Raw genomic sequence first — 12,913 nt, forward strand, 5'->3', positions numbered from 1 at the left:
ATCTTAAGCAAGTAGTAAAGCCATCAAAACATAGGTGACCCCAAATATTTAACTGTTCATATAAAATGGAGCTGCTTCAGCAGAAGAGTAATTAAGAAGAACAAGGGATTTGCCTTAGTATCATCCTTTACTAACAACTGACCTTTTGTGGGCAGCTGCTTTGTTGATATGTGAATGTGACTCCTCAGACCATTTAGGTACTCATGAAAGAGTATTTTTGAACAAATAAGGTTTTACATAAAATCTCTTTATCAGCCTTAGTAAGGAGGATCTACTGAAGAACAAGCTAAAGGAGCAAACAGAGGGCTAGAAGGATGATCAGAAAAACACTGAGCACTTAGCATCAAGTAATCAAACCTTGTAAGTGCAAAATACTAGGTTAGTAGAGCTAAAGAAGAGGCTCAAGCACTGATTGCAAGCTTTGGCTAGAAAAAGCTACCATTTTCAGACAGGTGGCAGGTATGAAATGTGTTAAGGGTAGAGGGAAGAGGAAAAACCTGGTGGTGATTTTGCTGTTCAATGAACATTTGCTTCTGCATCTTGTGCATTGGATAAATAGATTCCTTTCCCCACACTTTGCCACAGAGCCAGGTGCCAATATCTCCAGGGGGGAAGATGAGAAGTGTTAATGCCAGCTCATGTAGCAGAGACAAGGTGACTATAGGGTCCCTAGCAAGAGCTGTTAAAGGTGGTTTCTGGTTTCATGTGACGATGACATTTATGTAAAGGTTTGCTGGCTTGAGGGCACTTTTCTGCTAATTTCATTTTCAACCTATTGACCACATACATAATTCTACAGCTGTGGAATTGCAAGCCGTCCAAGGAAAAGATTGCTCAGGTTTTAAAATAATTGTTCTTATTTGAATTGTTAATATTTTACTCTAAATGCTTTTAAGAATCTACTTGTTTTCAGTTTTATAAAATCTTTTTAAAAATCACAGAATTTTTGAGCTACTTAAATATTTCCATGAATCAGACCCAGAAAACCAGATCTGGTCTACTTAATATTTTTACATATTGCCTTCATGTATCTAGACTATATAAAATATTATTATTAAAATTTTAACAGTGTTCTGTAATACTTAGATGAAATTCACAGGTATATGTGATAATTACAACAAATCAGAAAAGGACTAAAAAAAAAATCCAAGCCAATTTTATTGGTTCAAATTGGTGTTTTAATAAGTTCTGAACTGCAACTAAGAATCTAAGAGGAGAAAATCACCTAAATTTACCCTCCCCTTTAGTCAGCGGTGAGCTTCATAGGACCCTCCCCAAGCCAAATAAGGCCAGGAAGAATGTGCTAAGCACTGAGTGTGCTAAGAATAAAGTTGTACTGGGATGGATAAGGTTACTTTGAACTCTATATTTCATGTTTCCTGACATACCCCCCAAAGAACTGCAATTATGCTAGCAAGGCTGTAGGAGCGTTGAGCAGTTCTTTCCCAGTTCTTGTGATTTTTGTTGCCTCTCCATGCATTCCTGTCCTGTTTAGAGCTGTGGTTTTTTACATTTTATTTCTGGTGTGCATGGTTCTGAAGATATTAGAAAAACGTGCTGAAGGTTCACTCTGAGGCATGGCTATTTTTGTTAGAAGCTGATACTTTAGCCTGAGCTTTAAGTGTTGCCTCTGGAAGGCCTTGGGCTGTTCTGGGAGGCCAGGTCTGCAGAGGAAACAGACATTTCAGAGAGCATAAAAGAAGAAGGAACACAATTAGAAAAAGCAGAGGACCTCCCTCCTTCTCATTCTGCAAGTCCTGCGAGAGTCAGCAACCCAGAAGTACTATCTAAGCTGCCACAGTAAATCTTGACCTTTTAAACAGAATATCTCTTACCATCATCATGGCTGAGATAACAGCAGAAGGTACAGTAACTCTTTTGAAATATAATTAACAAAAAATGATTTGTGATTTAACAGTATAAGTGAACTGGCCTGTCAAAATGATTTGTTGTTCTCAGCAAATAATGTTTTCACTCCAGGATCATTTAATTTTGTTTTCTGCATTCCTTTCTATTTTTCTTTCCTTTTTTTTCTTCTCTCTTGTACTTTTTCACTGTTGTAGCCTGAGTTTTTACCAGTTACTGAAACAAGTTCTCTGTACACCTCTAAAAATAACCTTAGTTTCATTTGCAGAACACCATTATTTAGGCACCTCCATCAGAGTGATACAAACAGGGAATGTCTGAAGTTCAGGGTTCTGTTCTCAAGGCTTTGCTCAGAAAAAAGCTTTGGTAGTCACTTATAATCAGAGATTTACCAGAGTCAGAACATCTTAATTTGTTTGCCCTGATTTTTCCATAGGGAAGACAGAGTATTTTTGAAGTGTATGTGAAGTTACTGAAGTGTAAAAGGTAAAAAAGCCCTCTGCTATCCTTATTTAGGTAGACTTCTAAGGGAGTCAGTGAAAATTGTACTGAAATAAATATGCCAGATGTTGGCCTGCAAAAATAAAAAGCAGTTGTATTAACCAATAAATACATATTCTAAAATGTGAATGTTCCATGTACTTTAATATTTCCTGACCATTCATATTTAAAGTACATTTTAGATGCATAACAATATTTTATCAGCTGAAGTCAGAAGGGGGGATATATTTAAAATGCAACCCTCTTAATATGGAATATTTTAGTTGAATTTTACTCCAACTTTTTTTCCACTCTTTATCTGAATTTAATAATGACAAAAATACAAAAAAATGCTCTTAAACAGTCTTCTGAGATTTACTTTATTCTGCTTCTCAAGATTCTGTGGTGTTTCAGTGCATGAAAGATGTTGTTTTCATCTTCCATTTTTTATTGTTCATACTTGTAAGAGGATCTGCATTAAGTGCTATTAGAAAGTGATCCTGTTCCTTCTTAAGGGCTAATGTTAGGACTGTGTCAAGTAGTACAATCCTTACTTGATGTCTGGTTAGCCACATCAGGGAAGCAATGTGATTTTTTAATCAGCAGTTGGACTGATCTATAATTTACTTCTGGCTGCAAGTACTGCCAAAACAGGTGGCTCAGCCTGACAGCCCTAACCCAAATACTAACCCCGGTTTATTTAGATATTCTTAACAAGGTTTGTTGGAAACATTGTTTATTTTCTAGCTGTTATGAGGCAAATCTGTGAAATAACCAAATTAGCGAGATTTTTGGTCCAAAATTAATGGCAAAACTTATAAGACTTTACAACCAGTCTGACTTTTCAGTCGTTTAGCTTATTAAGGAAAGAAAATTATAGACTCTAGAATGAAACAAAAGACCATTGAATGAAGGAAAGTAGGGTCTGAATTTTTTAAAATTTCGTTTGTAGTGTTTTTACAGGAGTGTTTTTACAGCTGTAACAGTGTGTGTCTTCTGTGGGGCTTTTTGTACAAAGCATAGACAAATGATAAGGAGCATCAGCTCCCCAGTAAGCTGACCTTCCATGCGACAGGCAAATAAACTATATAATTAGTTTAGTTTAGTTATATTTGGCTTCGTTTTATTTTGTTTTCATGTACTTGGAATGCACTTGTAGTGATTGACTGATTTTTAAACACTGTATCCACAAGATGGAGATTTTATTTATGGCAAAAAGTAATAATTCAGCCTGAAGCTAATGTTTCACTGCAGTTTGTCTTCCTCTGGGGCTAGTACTGGCACTTACAACCTGAAAGTTTAGATATAAACTTCAGCAACATATAGTTTGGATAAACAAAAAGCTATTCAACTACCTGCTACTTCACACAATTTATTTTGTTTTCATGATTTATTTTGTTTTCCATACCACCTCCCAGCCCATGATTTGCTGGGCTCTTCATGACTTTGCTAGAACTAAACCACTTGCTCCTTGCAATAGGTATTTATAACCATTTTTCCACTGTCAGTCACAGAGCCAGACTCTTGGGCTCCTTGCCTTTGGGGTACCATCCTGACACATCAGAGAGCAGGGCACAACAGTGATGCAGACACTGCCAAGGACAGTGCGCTTGCTGGTTTAGAGATTTGGCCCAGGGCTGGCAGGGTGCGCTGGTGCACAGGGTTCTCTTTCTGGCAGCCTGTGTCAGGACAACAATCTATTCAGAGATGGAACAGAGGCAATGGGGAGCTCTTTCAGGTCAACAGCACGATAATGACAGTGAGATTAAGTAATTTAAATATGTAGCCAATAAGCAATTACCCTGCACTGTCTACTTGCACCCAAACCCACATGTGCTACTTATTCTTTCACACAGCTACAAATTGCTAGTTGTGGAAATACTGGTGAAATGTACACTGTGAAAGACAAAATGAGATCCCTGAAGACAGCAATTCATAAATGTCCTTAGAAATTTGGCAGGACCTATGTCTCTAGCTGTCAAGTATTTAGGAGAAGATTCCAAAGGATTATCTTCAGCATTCTCCTATTACTTGTCATTGCCGTCACAGAAATGTACTATTAAAAAGTGGAAGTCCTTAAAATTTTATTTTAAAAAGTGAAAAGACTCAGTACAGGGAACAAGTACTCTGTCTTTGCTATACTCTCAGGATCTAATATTATTGTTAGTATTAGCCATATTGTTACAATGAGTAGTAATTATTGCTCTTGTTATTATTAAATTTAAGCAGTTACCGAGTATTCTTGTAGCAGCCAGGATCTTTTCTGGGGTCCACTTAAGACTTTGTCTAAAAAGCCATGATTCTCAAACTATGCTACTCCACTGTGTCTATGAACACAGGGATTGGACTGGACTCAGTGGCAGACGTAGTTGGAGCTGCCACCACTGAAACACAAACAGCAAAAGGCTGACACCTCTGAGAAATGGCTTCTGCCAATGTACAGCTTAATCTGTGTGTGCACAACAGCTCCAGCACCAGCACTATAGCTGGTCCTTTCTAGTCCAATCTCCTGCAGGTCACAGTGCAAGGTTGATGGGCATCCCCTGACACTTCATCCTCCCACGCAGGGAATAATGAACAGAGACTCAGCTCTGCTTGCTGCAATGCTCTGGAGACTGTGCACTGATCTAATCCAGGAAGGTGAGGAGAGGAGAAAGACAAGGTTTCTGTGCCAGCTGTTTGTCTGCCACAACTTATTTCCCCAGTGGAGCAAGAGAGAAGCAGGAGTCAAATAGAAATGTGAAAATGAGTCACAGTTTGGTCCTTATTTTACTGCTGAGAGCTGTGCAACTACGTATTTCCTCTGTCTGGGAGCAGGCTGCAAGGAGACAGGCTAGCCCCAAGGCTACACACAGCTTGTCAGTGACAAAATCAAAATTAGCTTCTGCATTTCAGCCCTTTTCTCAGGCTATTGGATAACTATGAAAAGTTTGAAGATTTAAACCATTTCAAAAGGCAAAAAAGATGTGTATGCTTGAAGATTAACAGACATGAAACTATTACTGTATGAGAAATAACACACAAGAGCCAGAGAGTAAAATCCCAGTTATTTCATGAGTGTGATGATCAGAAGCTAACAGAGGTATTCAATTGGCAAAATGTTTAATGAAGGCAAAATGTTTAATAGAAGCAAGAGGCAGGTAGCTACGTCTCATGGTAATTCATGAGTTGCTGCTGGATGTGCCAGTTGTGCCGACTGCAACAGGGGCCTAGATGAATAAATTGGATTAGATGATTCATTTTGATGACTAAAGGCATAAGAGGTGTTTCTTACCCTCCTTTCTTACTGTTGTTTATGCTTGGAGCTAGGATGTTTATATAGAATCTATTTGCACCTAGCAAATTTTCGAAATGTCTTTCTCTGCCTTTCAATGTTGATGAGGAAGAAGATAGTATACCTGTTACAGCAGGGTAAGGAAAATACAACAATTTTAGCTAAGATTTTTTTAAGGAATCTGTCTGTTCTAGTTCAGAACAATCAGGTAAAATCAACAGCCTAATTACACAAAGTAAAAAAAAAAAGTCAGAAAACCCAGGTCTGCCTGTGAAAAAATCTTTGTGGGGAACAGAAGCTCCAAATTCTTACCAATATTCCTTAAAAATTATATTCCCCTGTGACTGTGGGCCTGTACAACCATGCTGGCTTGGCTTCAGCCTTGGTGTTTTCTCATACATAGCCTGTTGAGGCAAGCATGGTTAGCTTGACTTTAGATTTAAGAATTTGTGGACAGCTCTACTCAAAGCTGATACAGTATTTATGCACCTTCAGTTGGTACAAGGCAACGCTTACACACAATTCACTACTATAGGTAGCCCCTCAGAGAGTCAGGGGCTTAGCTCTGGACAGTAGGAAGATTGAAAACCTATAAACCAGTCAGGGGCTTAGCTCTGGAGAGCACAAAGGCTGAAAACCCATTAACCAGAGGGCTGAACTAATGCATCATGTTGGTACACAACAGGCTAAAATTGTATGTGTTCAGTTAGCTCCTGTTGTGGGCAAAGAGCTGGACTGTAGGTCTGAATATTTATTCACTTTTTTTTTGAAAGAGCACAAAGAACCTTGTGATCTTAAGTATTTGGAGCATATTTTAATGTTACTTATGTATAGAGAAATGTTTTTAAAATCCTACTAGTATTTTCAAGTTATTGGGAAAATCAGTTACCACTGATCTAAAAATGAAATCTGTGCAACTACTTACATTCTCAGATGTCCCAACCTACAGCTTCAGACACCTAAACATTGGAAAAAAATCTAGTCTAGAAATATTTTGGAGCACTTTCACCCGTTGCCTGCAATATAAATACTGAGTAAGAGGTAGATTTATTCTCTTTTTACTGCTCAGTTCTGGAAAGCAGAAACTGTTTTACTTTAACACATTTCATAATACAGGTCTGGCTTCAGTTCTGGACATACTGAGGAGAGAGAAACAAATCAGAGTTACCCCATTTGAAGCATCTCATCCATTTACAGAAATGAAAAACTTTTTCCATGCTGATGCTGACAGTCACTGGTTTCTTCTCTGTTTAAAAGGATTGAACTAATGCAAACTACTCACTTTACCAGGTAAACTGTATTACAGTAGTAGAGGGTGAATTGCTTTAAATCCAAGTGATTGTAAAGACTTTTAGATTTTCATCAATTTTAGTAATTATTTAAATCAACAAACAAGAAACCTGGATTTCAAAACAGCACTTTTCAAGTTTTTTGCAAATGTCATCTATCATTCTTCTTCTCAAAAGAGACCAATATGGCAATAAAATACAGCCCTCCTCACTAAATATGTGCCTTTTAGAGAGAAACATAACCTAAATATCTGTCTAATAAAAAATTCTATATTTTGGGAGTAATTTATCCAGATTCTTAGTTTTTTCATACTGGGATTTTTTTGTTGTTGTTGCTTTTTAATGCTGGAGAATGGTAAATGGCGCATTTCTCTTTTGCTAGATAATGGTTTCATTTTTACTTGTGGTTTCTGTCAAGCTTCATTAGGATGTAAATTTTAATTCAATTAAAATGGTACAAACCCAGCATTTAAAAATTGTTTATATGTGTATATTTACATACTTAGATAATAGAAATTGGTTAAATAGGAAAAATCCATTTTAAATATAAGCTCTCTTGATAAGTTAAATGATTTATTAAACAAATATAGTGCTATTTCTAATTTAGCTTTTTGGCCACTGCATCCTGTAAGAATATATAACTGAGAGAGCTCATTTTCTTTCATGTAATGTTTATTCAAAGGTTAGGGGAAAATAAATCTACTTTTTTTTTAATCCTCATTAGTCCTTGATATAAATAAGATAATAATTGAGTACAAATGATAAAATAAATTGAAATTAGGAACAGATTCTTTGCATTTGCAAACAGGCTATACTCTCAAGAAAAGGCTGCCCTAATTTGACTGCATCTACTTAGCCAGTGATTTCCAACAATTCAGTGATTTCTTTAACTTTAATGGCTTGATCATAGCTTTCTTCTTTTTTTTTTTTGTTTAAATAATTGTGATTTCTATAAATAGTAATGGAAAATTGTAATATTGTGAAAGTATGGTCCTTAGCACAGGGTTTTCTTAAATTCATTTTTAATTTTAAAGGGAATTTTTTTAAAATTACATTTATAGAAAACTTTAGCTTATGATTCAAAAAGCATCAGCAATTTCGTTCCCTGCCTATATTCCCCCACTGCAGCCTCATTTATGTGGGTCTTAAAAAGGAGGATTGTTGAGCAGTAATACTGAAATATCTTCAGAGAGGTGTAAAAGAGGAATACAGTTTTTACTGATTTAAAAGCAAACCAAAGGTATGGTCAAAGAGAAGTTGCAGAGACAGGGAGGCTTCATATCCTTGGTGCTTTACATTGACAGACCAGACTGGTCATACAGTACATGAAGTAGATAAGCAAGAAGTAAGATATAAAGTCACTGCATATGAACACTTAGCTTAAAGCTAGGACAACCAGGGGTGCTTATTATCCCTATGATCCTGCTATCATGTTCTCTTGTAAACTTTAAACATTTTTAAAATATTTAATATTTTAGTCATATCCCTGTACCTTTATATAGTATGTCTTGCTTCAGTGCATAGGAACAAGCCATTCAGACTTTAGATTCCTGAGTGGGAGTGTGTTTAAGCTCTATGTGGTCAAAAGGGACCAGAAAGATTTAGCTTCTGGTTTTTTTCCTAATATGTGCCTACAGCACCGTTGATTTATGTAAGAAAGTCTATTTTGGGAATTGTGAAGCAAGTACTTGGCTACCAAATCTTTGACTAATGGTAGAGATAGTGACACCAATAGATAGCAGAAATACCAGAGGACACTGCTGGCAGATCTTGTTTTGTCCCATGTTGTGTCCTTTTCTTCAGAGCCTCTGATACTTTTTTGTCACCCTCCTCTAAATGCAAAACATAATGAGATGAAATCATAAAGCACACTGTAAGTAGCTGCATTATTCTTTAAACTCACTATATTTTGAGAAAAAGAGATGAGCTAACAAAACAGGTCATGAAATGTAGAGGAGACTAAAGAGAAAAAAAACCATAGGAGTTATCTACTTTTTTATCCCAAATAGTTCATATGCTAAAACTTACCTACGCTTATACTTTCACTCAAGTCAATTCAGTTGCTCAAAATCATAGTCAGTGCTGAGCTTTATCCTTACAAATCAGAATGAAAAAGCTGCACCTTTAAGTCTTGAATAAGCCTCACTTGAGTCCAGGGGCAGATTTGACCTTCTTTTAGAATAAGTCTGAGAGCACAGTATGATCTTGTATCTGGTCTAGAAGTTCTGCCTGGTGCCATGCAAAGGCATTTACCATAAGAAAAGAAACTATTAAATGCCAGGCACAGAAAAACTTTCTCACTAGAGGAGTCTCCTCTTTGTATCTTCAAAGATAGTTTTAGAAAATCCTTTACAAATATGTGATGAGTAAAGAGTTGCTACTCCCTCTACGTGCTTATGTTCTCACAACTTCAAAAGTATCTCTGTACCTTTGCCTGGAGTCAAATTGTCAAAGGCACAATGAATCTGAGCCTTTGTAGCCTCCTTTGGTATGTAAATTAGCTCAATTTTTTCCTATATTCCATTATGTAGATTTAAGTTGTGGTTCTCTGTGCATGTCAGGAAGGCTAAATCTTGTTTCAGTCTTTGCTGAGAGGCTGTTCACAACTGACACAATTACCATAAATATAGTTTTCTGGTAACTATTTTACTGTTTCTAGAGGCATAATTTAATACATCTATTCAAATGTTAAGGTCCTTATTTTGCATTGACCTTTTCCTCCTTTAGCAGGTAGGACTTTAATTTTGACTTCAGGACTATCCATGCAACTCTTACTGAAGTCAACTGTATTAGTACCTCAACACATCTGGAGTGGGACACACCTTAACACCCCAAAGAAGTGATAACCCATATGTATTGTACAGTCTAGATTGTATACATTGAATAGCTTATAATCCCAATATTTAAAATGCAACTACAACATAAAAATTTAGTATAACTTCAATGACTTTTTCTAAGAAAAACATTAAAACTCTCTTTTTCCTGGAAGTGTTTTGCATCACCCTTCATGATAGGAGTAGAAAATGTGAGCATTTTACAGGGAGGCATCCAAAATTAGACTGATCCTTTTCTATATTTACTGTTGATTTGGTTTGTTGGGGTTTTTTTTGGTTATCTGCATTTTTTTTACCAGGAGTGTTAGTATAACATAATTATAGCAAAAGATCTGTGGTAGATGTTGAATGTGAACCCTGCCTGTCTAGGCCAGCTCCATGACTAGATGGCTGACTGCATCCTTTGAGTTGGAGCAGAACAACTTCTGCTTTACCCTAAATTTATCTCACACTTTATTAAGTCCATGAAGATGTTATTTTGCAGTAGAAAGTGAATTCTGAGAACACAATTTTTTTGCTGATTCAGAAATGGAAGGGCACAAAAAACTTTTCTTTTTGTTTTTAATCAGTAAATATGCTTGATAAAATTTTAACTTTAGTAAGAGGCACAACAACTTAAAACTAAATACAAGCGCTTTTTTTCCCAGAAAAAAAAAAAGAAAAACAGACCTGCCCTATTATCCTAAAATGCATCTCTTGTTCTAACATTGTGATTTTGCATTCATTGATTACATAGAAGCCACATGAAATGCTCTGGAGAATGTAATGCTCTACTCTGCTGTTAGCAAATCAGATGAAGTGATGAATTTCCAGATGAGTAGAAGTGAAAACTCTCCCAGCTTACTCCCTCCCTTTCTTCCCCTTCCAGACATAAGTGCAGTGTGTCCCTCTGCTCAGAGACACAGCTCCATGCCTATTCCTTTCATTTATCATGAGAGGAGATATCCATAGATTTTGTAATACAACTTGATTGTATTTTGCCTGTAAGTTCCTATCAAACCAGAAGTGTCCAGGGATGTGTTGTTTTCTTTATACAGAGCTCATGTAAGAACAATCACAAGGGAAATTTTACTAGGTCACTGTTACTCTGGAAAGAAAGGAACTTTGGAAATTATGTGGAAAACCACTACAGATATATGAGAACACAATTTTGGGAAATCTTGACAAGGTTAGCTACAAATATTGATGAGGTTTCAGCATACATTTAAAATTAAAATTAAATATGAATAAAAGTGTGCATATGCAGATATTAGTGCATTGGGAAGGGGAAACAGCAATTTTGCCAGTGTTAATGAATTGAGATAATTTTAACTATAGAGAGAAAACAGTGATGTGAACTAGGATTTTGTCTTAAAAACTAATTAATAGAAAATTTATTTTAAGCATATATTTGCCATTGTTTAATTCATCAATCAGGATAGGCAAATGCATTTCATACTGTGAATGCCAAGGGCAGTTTCTCAAAAGGGAAAGTCAGTTGTGAAATTAACTATTACAACAGTGTTGCTATCCACTCTTCAGTATGTCATTCTAAGTATGGATCAGAAATAAAGGCACATCTGTGGAGGCTGTCAGGACTATAAAGTGACACTGAATCTCTAATTTTTTTCCCCTGTGGTAGTGCTTAGGTCAGGGCTACATTGGTCCAATGACTTTACTTCATGCAGCTGGAAGCAGTCTTTACACTAGAATCCTAAAATAATTTAAAGATTCTTTGATTTCCTATATATTTTACAGAATTAAATCTTTTTTGTAATTATTTTAAGCTTCAATGTGCTACTAAAGTGAATGCTAAACTACATAACTGTCCAAAAGCACCCTCCCTTGCCTAGAGAAAAGGAGGTCCTGGGGAGACCTTATCTCTCTCTTCCTGAGAAGAGGCTGTAGTGAGATGGGATTCTGCCTCTCCTCCCAGGCAACAAGTGACAGGGCAAGAAGCGATAGCCTCTAGCTGCACCAGGGGAGGTACAAGCTGGACTTCAGGAGAATTTCTTCATGGAAAGAATTGTAATACATTGGAATGGATTGCGCAGGGAGGTGGTGGAGTCACCCTGGAAGAAGAAAAAACTGGACATGACAACCAGTGCCATGGTCTAGTTGTCAAGGTGGTGATCAAAGTTGGAACTCGATCTCAGAGATCTTAAGCCTAAATGATTCTGCGATTAAATTCTGTAGAATAGTTTTAGTGCTTACTTGCACTGTTCTGATATCTAAATCACGCTTTACATTTTCTGCTCAATAACTGGGTTTTTCACAGGAGTAACACAAAGAAAAAGAAAAGTGATTACTGCACTCTTCATTCTCCTGGAGATGACCACATCTGGTAGGCTTCACAATCTATGAGATTCCTCACTACTCCCTACCAGAGCCATTTGCTGCGGGATGCCTCTCCTTTCAGTGCTGGATGGCTGTGGTGGTCCCATGTCCCCAGGTGCAAGGAAGCGGGAAGCTGAGCTGGTGCTCCCCACAGGCACACACCTCTCCAACCCACCTTCATGCCTCACTTTCCCCAACTTATGTACTCCCATTAATCATCCTGTCTATTATATCTTATTTCTGCCATCTCAAATCAGTGCTACTTCAAGCAGAACAGGAAACACAGTGCTTCTTAGTTCTTGTAGTTACAGTGTTTTTGAGTTTATTATCAAATATCAAAAATTTTAATATTCTGAAATGGTTTTTCAGCATAGCAGAAATTTGTCTTAGATATTGCAAAATTTATACAAAATTTTAACTAACCCGCTCCATTGTTGTCTCTATGGTATTGAGACTCTAGGAGCTGTGAATGCAGAATATTTATTTGCAAATATCGTGAAGTTGTAATCATTGATTCCTTGTATCTGCAGATTCTGCCACTTTCCCCTCTATTCTTTCATCAAGCTGTTTACATATTCTTGGCATTTCTCAAATGTGAATACAATTTTAACTTCCAGATGCTTCATCTTCCCCTGAAAATGCCCAGGTAGGCAGATATGAATTACATCTTCTTTTGAAAACAGATGTGCATTGGTTGCATTGGAGCAATTCCAGTGTCAGTCTGGTCCCACTGGAGGAAGCAGCTGTTCTTCAGGTGAAACTATTTAACTAAGAACAAAAAAGCACCTTATAACATGTGCCTGTTTCGGCACAGAAATCTAATTTTCAGCCAATTCCACATCTCCCTGTTTTTC

At 36.8% G+C, this 12,913-nt stretch overlaps 1 protein-coding gene across 1 annotated transcript in view; it reads left to right on the top strand.

The window, feature by feature from the left end:
• Positions 1-1,653: 1,653 nt before the first annotated feature.
• TRDN (triadin) overlaps positions 1,654-12,913 on the top strand; it is a 108,836-nt gene continuing 97,576 nt past the window's right edge. The window contains exon 1 of the mRNA XM_030944752.1: positions 1,654-1,864. Within this exon, the coding sequence (XP_030800612.1) occupies positions 1,843-1,864 (22 nt within the window). The 5' untranslated portion in view covers positions 1,654-1,842. The remainder of the gene's footprint in view (positions 1,865-12,913) is intronic.

This window comes from Camarhynchus parvulus, chromosome 3 (assembly GCF_901933205.1).
Source record: "Camarhynchus parvulus chromosome 3, STF_HiC, whole genome shotgun sequence".
Taxonomy (NCBI): Eukaryota; Metazoa; Chordata; class Aves; order Passeriformes; family Thraupidae; genus Camarhynchus; species Camarhynchus parvulus.